The 18,130-nt window shown below is 34.0% G+C and overlaps 1 protein-coding gene across 8 annotated transcripts in view; it reads right to left on the bottom strand.

The window, feature by feature from the left end:
- The window catches only part of STXBP5 (syntaxin binding protein 5), a 106,523-nt gene that overhangs the window by 16,857 nt on the left and 71,536 nt on the right, over positions 1-18,130 (bottom strand). For 3 of the 8 annotated variants that reach the window (XM_077175529.1, XM_077175530.1, XM_077175528.1), the window contains exons 20-23: positions 11,812-11,877; positions 8,525-8,584; positions 8,377-8,424; positions 1,536-1,586 (exon numbers count right to left, since the gene is read on the bottom strand). In XM_077175529.1, coding sequence (XP_077031644.1) covers positions 1,536-1,586; positions 8,377-8,424; positions 8,525-8,584; positions 11,812-11,877 — 225 coding nt within the window. The remainder of the gene's footprint in view (positions 1-1,535; positions 1,587-8,376; positions 8,425-8,524; positions 8,585-11,811; positions 11,878-18,130) is intronic. The other 5 variants (XM_077175531.1, XM_054629244.2, XM_077175532.1 and 2 more) reach the window with 5 other exon arrangements.

Here is an 18,130-nt window from a genome sequence, read left to right as displayed (position 1 = left end):
ATTGGTTGATACTTAAGTATAAATGTGTTCCAGTTTGCCAAGTATGAAATTCACCCTATACCAAAATTATTCCTAAACCATTAGTGAACATGGAACAACTGAAACATATTGAAAAGAGTCGTCAAATTCTTCAGCTCTTCTGCGCCAACATGGCCACAGTCAAATTGCTCTAGTTCCAGACACTGAGCTTAGAAAGATGAGGACAACAGAAGCCACCTCAGGTTTAGATAACATAACCTAAAGGAGGAACTGAATTCTGCAAAGAAAAAAATTCTGTAAAAATGAAATTAGAGATATGATGACAGATTTCAACAGCATAAAAAATGACTAGCAAAGATAAGGAGTATGTATTATCCCTGTTTATTGTGCAAAGAACAAGAAAAAGTTAATATGGAAGCAAGGAAGTTGAATTAAATAACAGGAAATCTGTCTAATTAGACTACACAACATTGAAACTTTGTCTGATATATTTCTAAAAAGCTTTTTTATTGGAGGCTCATGAATAGATCAGGTTAAATTGTCAAAATAGCTGTATCCCTGCCAGAGGATCCTTGCCAATCCTTCGATAAAGAATCCCTGAGAATTGCTTCCAACTTAACATTTCTCTGAGAGGGGCAAGCTGTAACTGTAAATCAGGGTGGTCCAGCTCAGTTTGAGAATATCCTAGTGCCACAGACTTTTCCCCTTGTTGACAGCAGCAGCACCTGGCAAACACACACACAGTGCTACAGCTCCCATCTGATCCTGGCTGTCTTCTGCTGGGCTGGTGGTGGCAATTCTTCTGCAGAGAGAGGAGCAAGCTGTGGCAGGCAGAAGGCAGCTGCATTTATTACTGTAGGTCTACAGTTGTCCCCACCATCTTTACAGAACAAGTCAGAGGAGCTGGATCTGATCTAACAGCTGGCAGTCAAAGTATTTAAAAAAACTCCAACCAACTCATTTGTACATTGTTTCAGGCAGCACAATGACCTTTAATACCACAGATCTCATAAATGAACTGATCCTTATTAAAAAAGTTACGGTGCATTTTCAAGAAAAATAAATTCTCAGACTGGTCATCCATCCAAACAGCTGTATATTGCTTTACTTTAGAGAGAGTGGTCACAAGACAATTAACATTTATAAAACTATGCCCAAGTATTTGTTGAGAGTGCCTCAATATATCCAGTTAAAATATTTAATTTTTCAATTTAGAGTGTATCAGATGGTTCTAAACAGGAAGCAGCAGTTTTCCTAATGCTGTCTGCTTATTCATGGTTTTGCTATCACAGCACTACTGATAAAGTGAGTGACAGATACCTAAAAATTATGATGAAAGTGTGATAAGCCATATACAGGAATTGCAGGCTTACCTTATGATGACAGCAATGACATTTTCTGCCTGAGAGTCCCCAAAGAGAGTGGAATTAAAATTTTATTTCTACACTTCAGATAAACGCAACATAAAGTCATGATAGCTTACATAATTCAGGCCTCTTACTTTAACATACTCACATTCAGATTTAGTAAAAATAAAATCAACTATATAAACTTACCTAAATCAGGCTTTAACTCAGTTGGCAAACTTAGCTTCCTGGACATCTTTGCTGAAAAGTGAAGTATATCTTTTTTTTAAAAAGAATAAACATAATTTTGCTGGTCCTTATTTGCTTCTTTTGCAATATTTAATACATAATTATTTATTACATTCATTGAGGTACTTTAAAGGATTTCCACTAAAGCAGAGCCTCACTTCCTCAAGTGAGTGGTACAAACTAAATCATGGAAGACAGCAAAATTCCTAAATACAGCATCATATGACTTTGCTGAGCTTGATTTCTCTTCAGGCTTCAGGCAAGACTTAATGGATTGGATAAACTTGGCTTTGGCTCAACCTCAAGTTTTCAATCCTCAGGTGAGAGGTCAGAATTGCAAGGATGTGCAGTGATTCTTACAAAGAGTTAAGATCCCATCCCCTTTCTTATGCCCTACTTTCTGATCAAACCTGAGACATTTAAAATAGAAAAAAAAAAAAGAACTTGAAATTACACTACAATTAATGCACATGTGTAAAAAGCTAATCACCTGAGAGAAAAATCCAGCCTGAGAACAATGAAGACATTTCAGAGAATAATCATAAAATCAGCAGTGTACAAACACTTGCAACACATTCAAAAAACCAGAAAGATTTTGATAATACTGCTCAAGTGAAAAACAGCACTTCAAATCATCCCTGACTTAGAAATTATTTTTTAAAGGATTGGAAATCTTGCAGTCCATTTAAACTGCAGTACAATACAAGCAAATGCTGCTACAAAAACCATCACAAATAAACTAGTACACATACATACCACTTTCATCTTACTTTCATTAATTACTGGAGAAGGAATTATTTTGATATAGTTTATCTGCTAGACCAGGACTACACTCTAAATTTATTTCTCAGCCACGTGCTTCTGCTTTGATGTATCATTTTTATGATCTTGCATGGGTAATACTTCTTTTCCTAAAGTAGATACTGAGTTTAGCCTCATAATTCTAGGAGTACCTTGTAAAGGATACCTCTCAAAGCAGCCTGAATTCTGCTGCTTTTCTCTGTTAAAATCGGAGTTACCTCATTCTAATTATCACTTTAACAGAAATCACTCCAATTTCTTCATACCCTGAAGAACAGCATGTGACTTAAAGTTAGTTCCATTCCTCCAAAAGTGAAATACTTCACTGTATCATCAATTATGCTCATCAATATTGCAAATTCTAGTTATCTGAGTAGTTGAACAGTTTTATTCCTGTCATACATCATAAAAATTTGAGAACAAGACTCCAGAAATAATCTTTTAATTTCCTTTATGTGTCAATGTTAAAAGTATGCTTGAATTAAATTGAAATTACTTACTCTCAGGCAGAAATGCTAATCACCTATTTTAGTGCAGGCTGAAACTGAAAAGGGCAGCTTGACTACGTGTTTTGTACCCTCATCCTTGCTTTAGCACTGGCAAATACCTAACCTAACCTAATGGTGAGGTCAAAACTCATCTAAATGAGGTTTCTGCCAAGGGTTGCTTCCAAACAAGATCAACTCCTATTTCAGATCAGAGCTCAGAGACAGGAACAGAAAACTAGGGTACACAACAGCAGTAGTGATGAGGAACCCGTCTTTTTGCTGTCAGCTTGAACTTAAATCAGCTTCTGGAGAGATCATGAAATCTCATCTGGAATAGTGAATTTCAAGATGGGCATTCCTCATAACACTTGTTTTCTCTGTTGGACATTTAAATAATAAGAGCTGAGGTACTGAACAAAGCCTCAAGTATGTACACACAAAATAACTGGAGCTATTTTTGGTTTTTAACAGCTTTCACCATGTGTAAATAACCTATTTAACTAATTGAAGACCAGTACAGTCACTCTTGGCTTTTCAAATAGAAACATTTGGCACAATCTTAACAACTGGGAGAAAATTGACAAAAAAAAAAAAATCCAGAGTTAAAGATAATATAACATTTAATAGCAAGTATAGACAAATGTGTTGGATTCTGAGAGCTGATCCAGTTTTAGCTTTTTGTTCCTTAGTGAAAGGCCAGCTGTGTGAACTAGGCTGGTAAGATCAAACAAATTTGTCAGACAATTTTCAACATACACTGAACTATGCCTCATTAATAGGACAAGAGGATACAAGATTTGTTAAAAAGGATATAATTACTGGAAATTGTGAATTACTGTGCTATGCAAAAAACCCCCAACATTTCAAAACATATGTTAATGTGTCAGAAACCTCAATAATTTAAATGTAAATGAGAAATAAGAACCTATTTCAACAGCAATGGTGCCATCTTGTGTTTAGACTAAAAACTGCCTAGACATGCAGTAAGAAAATAGGAATATTTCACCAGCTAAGCCCTTTTTGACTAACATTATTCAGTATTAAAAAAAACCCCTGCTTGCATTCACATTGGCTTAAGTTTTACAATTTTTGATAAATTCAGGTTTTTTATGCCTCAGATGAAAACCAGCAACATGCTAGATACCTTGTACAAAGCAAAAGATATAAATCAGAAAAATGGAAGATACAGGATGGAGATCTACAGAGACAGCATTCAATGTCAGGCTTTTCACTTCAGCTGTAAAACGGGGCAGAAGTGATGCTGACTGCTCCTGCTGCACGTGGCTGACTTCAAGTAGTAGCTGTCATATCAGAGTTCAGTATCTCCCTTGTTGCTGCAGCATTTACAGCCCAGATAGAGACCTGGGAGCAGTTGTGCTCCTCCTGGCACATTGCTGCTCAAGGCAACAGTGACTGTTTTGCCTGGGTTTAGTCCTACATTTAATATTTCTCTATATTAGAAAACCCAGATTAATACACAGGTGCACACACACATTCTCTCAATATATATAACTAGATATCATATTAGAGAACTGTCCAAACCCAGGGATTCTTGGAGATTTCTCAGAGGTCAGGCTTGGGAAGGTAGGTGTTAAAATATGAAAGACTGCCTTTCCATAAGATATTATGTGTCAGTATAGCAGGAACAACCTTCAATTCAATGAAGAAAACATGAAGCCTGAGAAGGCTTCTCACTAGCAAGCTGTGGCTTAGAAGCAAGTCACATTTCATTTGCAGTGGGTTATCCTGAGCTGATGTTTTAAATGTATAGCACATCAGTTTGAAAGCTATACAGTGACTTCTCCTCCATTCCTCTTATTTTAAAATAAAATTCTAAAGATTATAAAAGAGACATGTGTCTTGGAGCTTTAACAACTAATAGAAAAACTTATGAAGCCTATTTCATATAACATTTCATGAGAAATAACGAAACAGCTTAGAATTTGTTAGAGACACCAAAGCTCCCTAATTATTCTATATTTGACAATTATACAAAATGAAATATTTACATTACCAATTAACTAATGTTGAAATCTCTAAAATTCACATGAGAACAATAAAAGCATTTTATAAGAAACTGTATGAAAATGTGCTTGGATACATCAAAAATTAGATCAAAGTATTAAAAACACATTGAAAGAATTGGTCTTTGACATTAGGGCAAATAAGAACTTATGAACATCCTAAAATTTGATTCAATGAAAACAGCTGTAACTGTTAATTATTACAGCAATTTTTGAAAAATTTAGGTATATGCTTAGAATGTAAGAAATGTGAGAAACCTCTGTCAGTATTAACAGCAGGGATTACAAAAGTTTGGAACTAAATCTACTCTGCTTAAGTCCGTCTACTAATACTTTTTGCAATTATTTTTAAATTTGTAAAGTGCAGGAAATAAATAAGACCAATTTTCCTAAGAATTATTTGACACAGGCTACTAGTACAGTTTAAAGGTTTTAAAATCTACCATATTTTGCAGGCACCTTTACTAAAGATTTTTCCAGAAATGGTTGTTATGTCTTAACTTCCAATACAATTTGTAGCTATAATATTTAATAAACTGTGTATCTTCATGACAAATACTTAATTAACCAAATTATGAGTAAAAAAGCTGAAGGTTTTGCTTCCACTGAAGTTGGATCCCAATGTCTTTCTATAAAAATGTCATAGCCTTAGAAAATAAGTACTTCCTACCAATTATTCTTTCTGTAAATTCATTTACATTTAGTATATTCCTTCATATTACTTCACAGCATATTGTTTATTCCTTCAAATATGTGACATTTGTAAGCGAATGGGCTGGATTCAGTAATGGCCACAGTACTTTCTAAAATTTCTAGAAATGTTTAGTTAAATCAAGTATCTCAATATCTCCACGGAAACAATTAACTATGATTTTTTCAATGTTCATCTTTGATGCAAATAAAAGGGAAACATGACCCAAAAGCAACACATTCACAACAGGTCTTTAACTTGACTTACTATCCATTCCTTAACACAGAGCATTCACAGTTGTGTATTTAGAAGAAGACAACAAACCAGACCAACTGATCAAAATGTTGGTGCATGAAGCATTTGCATATTGTTTTACAGAAATCTGTAGAAATGATGATGCTTTACATCAGTTGCAATAAATAATAAATTAACAATGGCTTCATATTTATAACTGCGTGTGTGATGTTACCACCTTGCAGCCCTACCACTGAAATGAAATTTCTTCACACTTTGCTAGCAGCATTCCTTTGTTTCTTGTTCCCATTGGGCAAACACAGGCATGATATTAACAGCAACTGAAGTTACCAATGGAAATTATTTTAATTCTGTTTTGCACCACATTTAGCAGGTTGTATTTTACACATTGACAAGGAATGGAAAGACCTTGAACTGACTGCTCTGTGTGCCTGTGCAGAGAGCTATGACCACGCCACATACATCAAATACATCTAATTCATCCCCGAGAATACAGTTGATGGCAAACAATTTGTTTCATACAACACAGTGATGTTGATGAGAGTGACATACTTTACAAAACTCATTGTCCATGCACATTTGGTTGTCAATTCAGTTTAAAACAATGAAAAGCAAAACCATGCAACTATTAACACAGGAAAGGTGTTTTATTTACATGAAAGAGCTTAGAAGTAAGTTCAGAAAGAGCTAGAATAAGCATGCCAGATATAGAAAACATGGTAGCAAAACAACCGCATTAGTGCACAGCAAACCACTCAAAACTATGAAAATGCAAAATAAATAATTATCTTTGGGCTTCCAATAAACTCTTCAAATTACACAAATCATAGTATAACTTACACCCTGAAGAATGCATTGCTTATAAATAAATGTTTTTCTTTTTTTAGCTGTGAAAAACATTTCAAATACTTTCAGTTGAAAGGCTTCCAGCTGAAACAGATGTGAATGGCTCTACAGAATCCTCATTAGCATACTTTATTAATGCTCTAACATAACTCTTTGAAAATAAGTGGAAAAAATAAAAAGAGGTCACAGTCAGTCAAATTTTCTGTATGTTTTGCACAAGACAGTGTGTCTTATGTTCAAAAGAGACAAAAGGGAAACATTACCTCAAAGGACATTGATATAACACACACAAGATTAGGTCTTGTTTTTCTCATGGTTTTCTCAACCTGAACATTAGTTTCTAGTTACTCTGAAATTCCTTTAGGGGAACATATTAATGCTCATGTAAAAGACACTAATTTCTTTCTTAATTACAGATGAATTCACACAATGTATTATTGACAGCCATTTACTTTCTTGACTGATATTCAGACTTTTGCGGCCCCAAAATTAATTTTCCCTGCCACTTCTGATGTCATTGCAAGAAGATCTCAACACAGGGCAAAAATATGCCTTTTGTACAGTACTTTCTCATTCTGTACCTCAGATTTCAAGGATTAATTTGCCATACTCCTGAATTCTGAATGATTCTTTGTCTCCCTGAATTCTGAATGATTCTTTGCCTCAAATACTGAATTATGATGGAAGAGATTAATATTTTAGGATAAAATTTAAATTGCCAAACAGAAAAACAAAAGGGAGACTTCAGGAAAAGAAATCTCTTCCTCCTTGGTCTCAAGCTATGCTTCCACACAACCTGTGAAATAGTAGCTTAGCAACTAGTTTTACTTTATAATTTCAACCTAAACTGACTGAAGAGAAAAAATGAAATTATCCTACAATGATATACTAATTTGCTAAATGAAAACAAAATGAACATTAGCAAAATGATTCTGCAATCAAAGTAACCATATCCCAGTTAAGGAAGAAGAGTCCCTTTCCCAAAGCCATATCATACAGCCTCTTGCTTTCATTTATTTAATGAGCCAGTTGTCAGAAGCAGAGTTATTTCCATCCCAGCCATGAAAGGGTTCAATCTACCTGCATACAATATATCCCAAGGCAATTTTGTTGCCAAATTAAGACACAAGTCTAGAGCTGGTAGGGTATTGTGTCACTGTTGGATGCAGAAAAGTAGAGAGTTCTGGAACAGCAGTGGGGAATACTTACATATATACAAGCCAGTTCTCTTCCAAATGAATAAATGAAACCATGATAGTACCTCTTTCCTGACCACAGCCATATAAAAATCTGACCATATGGCTATGAATACAACATATCAAAAAGAAATGGCATCAGCCATACGTTTCCAAAACCAGCGCATCTTCGCAAAGGTGGAAACACGTTGTGACTTGTATAGACTGAACTCTTACTATGCATTAGAATTTCACCCATCCAGAAAAAGAGAAGTGCAACTGCAAAATCAGAGAATTTAAATCAACAATATCCTTGATTTTTTTAGATTATTGTGCCCAGTGTATTTAGTACAGAAGCAGCCCACAGAATAACCAAGTAGCGCAAAGAATGAAAAAATTAATAACAGAATGCATTGAAATTTGGCTGTTATTTTGCCCTTTTTTTTTTTTTTTGCTGCTGGGTTAGTGCTGCATAGAGTAAGGCACTGAATTAGAAAGAGCAGATTTTTTTCTAGTTCCTACCTATGTCATTGGTTACCATCTTGGAAAACTTTCTGCTTTTGGTCCTCACTGTAAATAATATTATAATTAAAAAAAAAAAATCAATCTAAGTGTATAAAAAAGTGAACTAAAAAATAAGACTAAAGAAAAGAAAAGAAAAATACTGTACCCTTTTCTATAAAATTATTCATTTTTTGTTCATCATCAGAATTGTTTGGTGAACCAGAACCTACAAGTGGAGACAGAATGAAATGGATATACATTTGACATGAATGAAGGGGATATAGTTTGACACAAAAATCAATGTATATTAATACACTTAAGATATACATATATTATACAATATATGTATACATTTAATATACAAAATTATATTCAATATCTGAGTTTAACAAAGATACAAAGAAAATATCAAATACTGATATTGGTATTCTCTGCAGCTGTATTAGATATTATAAAGTACTAATTACTTTGGCATGACACAATTCTGGCATATTGGAAATAGCCACAGAAATTACAATGCAAGGTACAACGCTGCACATTGACTTTATTTCTAGAAATAATGTCCTCATTGAACAAATGTTTATACTAAATAATGAAATGGCTCTACTAATCATTTCTCCAGACACAGAGATTAGCCTAAGTTATGATTCACAAAACACAGCTGTAACAATAAAAACAAGTTCTATAAATCTGTTTGGTTTTGTTTTTTTTTTTTCCCAGTGCAGTAAATTACTTTTGGACCACAGTTCTTGAACTACTCTGCAGACAACTCTAGGCCAGTAGTGCCAACTGGATTTTTCTGTATCCCAACGCTGAAAAATTGATCTTAGCAACAGACCACAACTTCACGCTTACCATTGTCATGAAATTAAAAGATTTCCAGGAAATTAAAACAATTTGTCTAAAAATTTTAAAATTTAATTGGATTTTATATTGGTGAAGTGTGAAAAGAGAATAGAACACAAGCATTTTAGCACTTTTGAAGACAAAAACTTGACAGTTTAAATGCTGTACAATCTTTTAGGTCAGATAAATGTTCCCAGAGTCTAAGCCTATTGCTGCTTGACATCTATAGAAAAAGCAGGAGGTAAGATTATTCCTCCTGCATTTTCACAGTATTTCTGTAGTTTGTGTTACTGAATCTGTAGGATACTCTCCTGACTTGCATAGGCAGGCAGTCCCTTTTGCAGTCCTCTCATCTATATAACCACCCACTAGAGGAATCCTAATGGAAGTTACCTTCCACTTCACTTGGACATGGAAAGGTGGATTTGAGACTTCAGTCCAAACAGTGACTGGTCTCTTTTACAGATCACATTGTAGCAATAAATGCCAATAAGGCATTCAATTGCCAATCTCATCCTCAAATTTTAGAGCAAGTAGCACGCAAACATTTTGTGTTTCTGTATTTTACTCTTAACTAGAAAACCTCTAGACTGCAAAAAGTTTCCTTAAATTTAGTCTCCATCCTTCTCAAGCTTGCCAATACTCTGCAGCAAATTTCTCAAAGAGGTCTTCTCTTACCTCTGAAAGCTAAATGCCACTTTCAAGCTTGTTTTCAGTCTTGAGTTTTTGCCCAGAAACTCAAACCAAACCTAAGGAATTACAGTTCTTCTCTCTTCCCAAACATCAACAAATTATTTCTGTCCCAGGGTGGTGCATCCAAGACTTTTTTCAAAGGAAAAGTTGACAAGTCTACCATAAGCTTAATCTAATTCACTGAGAGCAGAGGACAGAATCAAGGGAAGCAAGGCATAGTCCAACCTTGCTACTAGAAGTTTCTATTTTACAGGAGAATGCAAGAACCACATTCCCCCTCTATCTTTTGTCCATTCACTATTTTTGGTACTTTAGACATTATTTTTTTAACCTTCTTCAGCTCACACTCAGCTCAAAGAAGCAGGAGGGAGGTAGGGGAAACCAATTGTTAAATTTAGGAGTTTTCCATAAACCTTAATTTTCATCTTCGCAGTTGTCTTCCTTGCACGGTTGCAGAAGTGCTGAAATTAGTTTTACTCCAACACCCAATAACGAAAGAATCCTCTTATTTAAGCAACACAGTGTTTTAAGTGGTATAAGTTAGGAGTTGTTTGGGCTAACATTTGGGTGATTCTGGAGCAGGGGAAAAAAGGATACACTTTAAAGGTTATGATCCATTAGCTGCTCATTGCAGACATTTTATAGCAATACTCCAGAACCTAGATTTATAGATTTATAGATTTATTTGTTATGCAATGCATAACAAATTGTTTACAGGCATTGGTCTCAGTGTCTCTTTATTCTCAACACCACAAAAAAAAGCTTTCATTATAAACTATACTCAAGTTGATGACTTCAGCATGCCAATACTTAGCAACACAGATTTGTCATGAAATGACATCTTCAGGCAAGACTTTTAACTAAAACTCACAGCTAGGTTTTGCTTTAATTATAAATAAATCAAATTTACTCTAAGAAAGCTAGTAAAAATGAAAATGACATTGATTGATCTAGAGGAGTGTTTGGCAGAATTTATAATGAACATCAAAAGACAATTGTCAAATCAGAAATTAAAATTCATGTTAAAAATTCTACTACTGCTACAAACACAATGTTTTGGTTTGTTATGTTTTCAATTTGGCTTTGAAAGATACAGGCTACAATAGAAAAGGAACCTATAGACTCCCATCTTAATTAGCATTTTACACTACATACTACTTTATGCACTTCATTTAAATCTGCAGTTGAGTCCTTTAACCTTGAGTAGTTTTGAATGAAACAAAATGATGTTTTTAAAAGTTCTCAGAGCAATAAATAGACAAGTGACAATTTTTAGGTACTACAAAAACTATTCACTCTATACATTGACATGCATTATTAAGTATTTACATGGTTATAGCCTCAACTAGCCAATATAAAAATAATAAATCTTGAAGGTTTCATTTAAAATATTCACATACAGCAGTGGCAACTGGAAAATAAAAAAACAAAAAAGGTGCAGGAGGAGGAGTATTAGGTAGGGAAATCTTATTTTCTTAGCCTGCTGGCTTCTGAAGACCTCTGATTCCACAGAAAAATAGTAATTTGCCACTTATGAGGAAGCAGAAGTAAACTTGCTCAGAAATAATCTCTACCACTTTTGAGGAATACGAAACACAACCATATGAATTATTACAGGAATTTGTGCATCTCTTGTCAATGCTTCAAAATTCCATTGTGCAGTATGTTCCCTGAGGCATAAATATTTCAGCTTATTCTCTCTTCAATCATCTTTATAACACACTCCTATTGCATCTCTTAAGTCAGCTTTGTTTTAAAAATGCAGTTGTGCAAGATGGCAAAATTTATGACAGTTCCAAAAGTTTATGAGAGGACAACAGGCTTTATATAATTACTTAACTAGTAAGTGTTAACTTAATGAACGCCATCTTCTGGGAAAATAAGAAGCTGAAGATCAGGGAAAATTATGATTACCTGACGTGGGTGACTTGCAGCGGTCTTCTGGCACCACCGTACCTTCATTTATATCACAAAGACCTGCTGAAACACAAAACCAGTGTATTATAAATACAGCTCCCATTTTATTTTTACTTCCACCGCAGTCAGGAACTTCATTTCTTATTAGAGACAAACAAGCCAGCTGTGATAGAATTTCTGTTACTACTCTTTTTGACATTACCCACAGTAACTGTAGAGTCACTTCTTCTTACTAAAGTTTTCTTTGCAAAATATACTCTCTCAATAAATTTTAGTGAAAACCATTATATTTTCAGCTAGACAGACTTATCAGAAGAGTTAATTATTTACATGTTACAGGAATATATTAAGAATAAACATAATTTGTTTTGAAAAAAATCCATCATATTAAAATATGCATCATATTAAAAATGTAATTGCAAAAGAAAATCATATAAAAGAGGGTCCTGAAGATTGCAAACATGATGTGTGAAATTACAGTGCCTTTTTCAAACTAATTTTCCACTGTTACACTGATATGCCTTGTATTTGCCAATTTGTATTGCCAAGTTAATTTTCCAGAAAAACTCCTTATTGGTGTCACTTAAAGAACTCAGGTGTTAGGGTGTTGATAGGTGTTCTCCCTTGCATGGAAGAATTTCATTAAATTTCTTACAGCATCAAATCTGATCAATTTGAATAACTGCAGTATGTTAACATCTGAAAGCTAATTCCTTTCATTCCACTGAAGGAAATAAAACCTAGTCATACACAATCAGATGCAAAAGATGGAAGCTGCCTCAAAATGGTCCTAAATATTATTCCATTGCATAAATTAAAAGTATACAAGAAATTTGCTATTTTTTTTTTGACAAGAAATTGCTGTCAAGACTGCCCAAAATTAAGAGAAGTGCATTTTGTTGGTATCTTAAAGTTAGTAATGCATCTTCAGGTTTATATCAAGAAACTCTCCTACAGAAATTTCATTATGTGATACTAAGGCAAACAAGCATGTAATACTGAATAGTAATAGCTAAGAAATATTTGCTAAAATTACAGAGTTTTGCATGCACACAAATATTCCAATGCTCAGAAAGTCTGAGTGTTAATGGTAATGGCTAAGGCAAGAAAGGAATCATGTGGAAAGCCTGTCTATACAACTGCACACTACATATTCACAAACGCATCTGTACATATCTGTTAACAAACAAAAATACAAAAGCTCTACTCCATCAAAGTTTTAAAATTTCCAAACACTTAATCAGAAGTTAATAGTTTAAAGGGAAAAAGGTTCTCCTGAAATGAAATATCAATATGGAACACATTGAATGTATGTTAGTTACATTAACAGTTCCATTTATCCAAAATAGTCTTTTTTAAGATTACTAAGAGCATGTATAGCTTAAACTCCAAAACTCAATGACTAGAATTGTCAAATGACCTTAAGGCTTTGTTAATCCTACATTTAACAGTCCTGGAACCAATTTAAATTCTAAAATGTCAAATGAAATTCCACGTGGAAGCTATCTATTTCCACTACACAGGAGAAAGAAAGAGCAATTTATTTAGTCATCTGTCAGTAAATCAATGAACACTATGGGATAATCAGAACATTACACCAGAGTTTTAAACAGGCACGGGAGACTAAATGTTTTGAACTGGACAGGATTGTGTAAAAAGATTTTTGAAAAATCCTGAAGTTGCTTTCACCACAAGCAAAATAAGTTTTAGATGATAGCTGTGCTGGGAGGATAAGTCCATATTGTGCTCTTAGAAGTAATTGCACCCTCAGGAGCCAAACCAAACAAATTCATACATGCAGTTCAGGAACACAATTTCCTACTTTCCAAAAAAGATTAACTCTTTACCTTCAAAGGAAGAGTTTAACTTCTTGTACAAGTTTTTCTATGAAAATTCATTAATTGACAGCAATAGTCTTTAGCCAAGAATGAAGATACCTGCACACTTGAATTCTTTGTAGGAACTCTCAAGGCTATAATTTGATTAATATACATCTTAATTAATAATAAGAATAAGTGTGCATTGTGGTAATCATTATGGCATGTAAATCTTGGATATCTGTTCATAGCCATTACTGCTATTACTTAGGAGAGAAAAGGAACAGGAATAGATGAAAAGTCATTTTAGCTATGATTGTATTGGTAATTAAACCAAACAGAATATAACAAGAATGATCTGAGTTTGTGAACTAGGAGGGTCTGCCTATGACCAAGCTGAGGAAACCTGCAAGATAATCTCTTGCTATTCATCTCGAAACCCCAGGTATCCTGACAGAAGCACTGGGAGCAAGGCAGCACTCCTGGAAAAATTCACTGGTTTCAGGTTTATAGTATCCATGCAAATTGCTAAGAATTACAAAAGAAAATTGATCCAAGAGTTTCTGTTTCAGAAATACAAACTGTATCTTTTTATAATACCGATATATGTACAAGTGACCTTCTAATAAGCTTTTAGTTTACCTACGCAAACTCCAGAAGCAAGAAATTGGAAACTCTCCAAATTACCAAAAATTAAATAATGTCATTGAAGACATCATTACCATGCTGCATTAAAAACTCCACAGAATTACAGCTGAAATTAACTCATATATAAAGCTTCATGAGAATTAGTCAGTTTTTTGCACCGGTTTTAAGCAGACATATCTCAGAAGAACCTACAACTTGACTGAAAACAGTGCAATTAAAAATTACAACTAAAACTAACTTGATATGATGCAAAAGTTAGAATTAAAAACAACCTGAAAAACGGGGTCCAAAAAACCCCCCAAGCTCAACAATAAAACTTTCTGATACAGTTTTGGCCTTGGCTGATGTAAGCCACAGCTGATATTGGTCTCACAACATTTAAGTTAAAAATTCAAATATTTCATGAGGGAGGATGGAAAAAGAACATGACCAAGCAACTCAAGAAGAGTTCCAGGCATGTATTTTCTTCCAGTTTTCTCCACCCCACTTTTTGAATCACTCATAGATTATTGCCAAAAAACTTTTTGATATAAAATAAAAATTTTAAAAAGTCACATGCATGTAAGACCTGTTTCATTTTTGTCAGAAACCTAATCTGCCTCTGGTAGAACTAAGAAATCCTAACTTTTAAGGAGTTGTACTAAATTGCACTAAACAAAGAGTCACATAAAATCTTGTAACTCTCACCAACAGTAATTTGCAAAAAAAGAGTTATGATTCATGTTCTCTGTGAACTTATAGAACTACGCAGGAAAAAATAACAGCTATATAAGTTTTGGTGTTTCATCATGAAATTATGACCTTATTCAATGATTGATTTAATGACTCCTCTCTTATTTAGCAAAGAGTACATCAAGCAAAGGCCACCTAACAGTATAAGCTCCATGATGTATAGTTTTCATCACATTATAAACTTTTACTTACACATTTCATGTCTTTGGGCACATGGCCAAAGCTGATTTTCTATACCCTCCCCCCTCACTCTTAAGACTCTGAAGGCAAACTTTGATTTTGTTTTTAACCTTGACAAGCAACTGATGACACTGTCTGGCAGGCCTTAACAAAACACATATACTGCATGCTTCACAAACTATAAATTGCCACCCAAAACATGTGAGTAGTATACCTGGTACGAATCACTGATAAATTCCAAAACACGATCCCAACTGGGAGCTTGTGTCTGTAGAGCTAGCCTGAAATGACATTTTACAGTCTAGCTAGTGTAGAGAGCCTTGTCTCTAAATAGATGCTGCTTTAAGACGGGAATCTGAATTTCTTTTCTGAGTAGAAAAAATAAGATGACAGAGAAATACATCATATTCTTGCAACACAAGAGAAGGGAAAAAATCTCGCATTTCCATTCATATTTTAGAAGATATGCAACTCTTACTCTATAAAATTTTTTAAAAGACGCCTTTGTAAATTTTTCATTGTTTGATTAAGGACATACCATTTACTAAATTTTAAGTATGTTGGCAGATACTGATAATCTATTGAATTGACATTTTATGCTGAAACATACAAAATATCCGGGTTTTTATGAGGAAGGATCAATCCTTCCTGTCATTTCTGGGCTTGGTTGAATGTACAATAGCAATATCATGCTCTGTTACAGGCTGTCTGAATGCATATGTAAACTGGTATGATTTTTTTTCCTTAAATACCTGTTGTTGTCTCAAAGAATAGGAATTTTCTAAACCAATGACATTAATATGAAAGTACTAAAAAATACTTTTTCTAGGAAGATTTAAATATCAAGTACTAGCAGTCCTTGAAGATTATTAGTTGTATAGCCATTGAAAATATCTTATTCATAGATAAAAATAATTTTGAAGTATTAAAATAGAAATGTTTCCAAGATAGAGATTCAATGAAGGCACATCTTTCAAAGTAAAAAACAAGGAAGCATAAGCTCCTTGCATTTTTGAAAACACTAAATGCAAATAGTCAGATTTTGCATTCTCACTTTCTTGGACATTCACTATCTCATATAGTTCCAATCCTATAAATAAATCAGAGGGTAGTACTTAGATGTAACAGATTCATTATTTGTGGAAAATTGTTGAAGCAATTATTGAAGTCTGGGCAACACATACACTGAAAGAACTACAAATAATGAAAAATGTTAAATGATAACTAAAGAAATTATTTTCAGTTTTTAAACCACTGTAGCTCCAATTAACTGAGATACTGTCAGAATGGTAAACAGAAAGAGAATTACATGGTTATGAAATTAACTCTCAGGTACAAAACTTGTTTAAACTTATTCCAAAATAAAATAGTCCATGTAAATACAGCTTTACAATATTAACTAGTTTTGGGATTTCTACCCATCTTGTTCTTTTTTTCAAAACAATAATCAATCAGTGCCAGATCCTGGTTTTCAGTTCTGTATCATCTTAAGGTGGAGGCATTTCTTTTATGCCTAGCTCCCTTTCTGCCACAGCAGTAGAAGAGGAAAGACTATAGAGAAAGCAGTATTTGGCAATTGAGACTATCCTCTGAGATGTATTTCTTTTTTCTGGTTGGAAGAAAAGAAATGGCAGAACTAAGACTTGGACCATAATTTCAATTTTCTTTTGCAGTTTTGTTTGTTTGTTGTTTTACTTTTTTAACTCCATTTTTACAGTAGCCTAATCTGCTCTACTTCATTAAAAAAAGGGCTGAGATTACCTACCTCTGCCTGGGGGCTGGAGAAAACTGGCATCCTAAGAAAAGGCACAATTCTATGCTTTTAAAAAATAAGCTTTACATTCTCCAGATCCTTGGATGCTGTGAATGATGTCCTAAGTCAGACTCTCTTGGGTAATTCATGGTTCTGATCGCTTACCTTCCTCACACAGACACCTGAACTTCAAAACTGCTTGGAAACTGAGCAGGGCTGTTCACAAACACCTCTTAATCCCTATAAACATTTTTGTAGAAGTAACTTTTCACTTTTAGAAGAAGAATCTCTCTGTAATCACAATGTTTATTCTTATCATTGCTACTAATACTCTAACTCTGGACTTCTGAAGCTTTTTCTGCCAGAAAGGGAACCATGCAAGGAAAGTTTCTAGTAAAATAACACTAAATTTTTGAGTAAGATCTTAGCTCTATATACATCAGCAAACTCTAAGATAGGATCTCCTTTTGATTTTGAGATTTATTTATTTAAAAACCCAAAATACAGAGACTATTATGGTTGCTTTATTCCTTTAAATTTCTTTTAAAGATATCACAAATGAGCAATACAATGGATGCAGGATGCGTTGAAATCAGTTTCTATACGTAAAAGTTAAAAAGAACTAAAGAAAATAATTATGGTGAGTGAACCAAACAAAAAAAATCAAGTTCAGATGTTCAAAAAATATTTGAATGCCATGAGATGACTTACTTATATAAGAGGTGCGAAGCTTTTTCACAGACTCTGAATATAAGTTAGAAAGGCCGCACATGCAAGAAGCCACAGTCAGCATACCTTCATGAAGCAATGAGAAAAGGAAAGACGGAGACACTAACAGTACATTTGAGACAGAAAAGCCAGCTAAGTAACTCCTACAATCAGGTTATTAAAATGCCATTGCCATGCAGATTGTTAGTATCAGAAGTTAAGATGAAAAAATATGACTTCATATAACAGCTATATTAATGAGCAAAAAGGGCTTTCATCATGAACATCTTAGAGACACAGTTGAAACACAGAGTTATGTGAATCCAATTTATTGGATCAAAATAACAACAGTTAGGAAAACAAAAGCAAGTGAAGTTTAAAGCTCCAAAAGGCAGTTTATAATCTATATGCATGAGGCAGAATTTAAGCCCTTTACTCCCAGGACAAATTAACACAGTCAAACAGTAAAGCTATTTCT

This window comes from Agelaius phoeniceus, chromosome 3, assembly GCF_051311805.1.
Source record: "Agelaius phoeniceus isolate bAgePho1 chromosome 3, bAgePho1.hap1, whole genome shotgun sequence".
Classification (NCBI taxonomy): domain Eukaryota; kingdom Metazoa; phylum Chordata; class Aves; order Passeriformes; family Icteridae; genus Agelaius; species Agelaius phoeniceus.
This window is presented reverse-complemented; position numbering and strand designations above follow the sequence as displayed.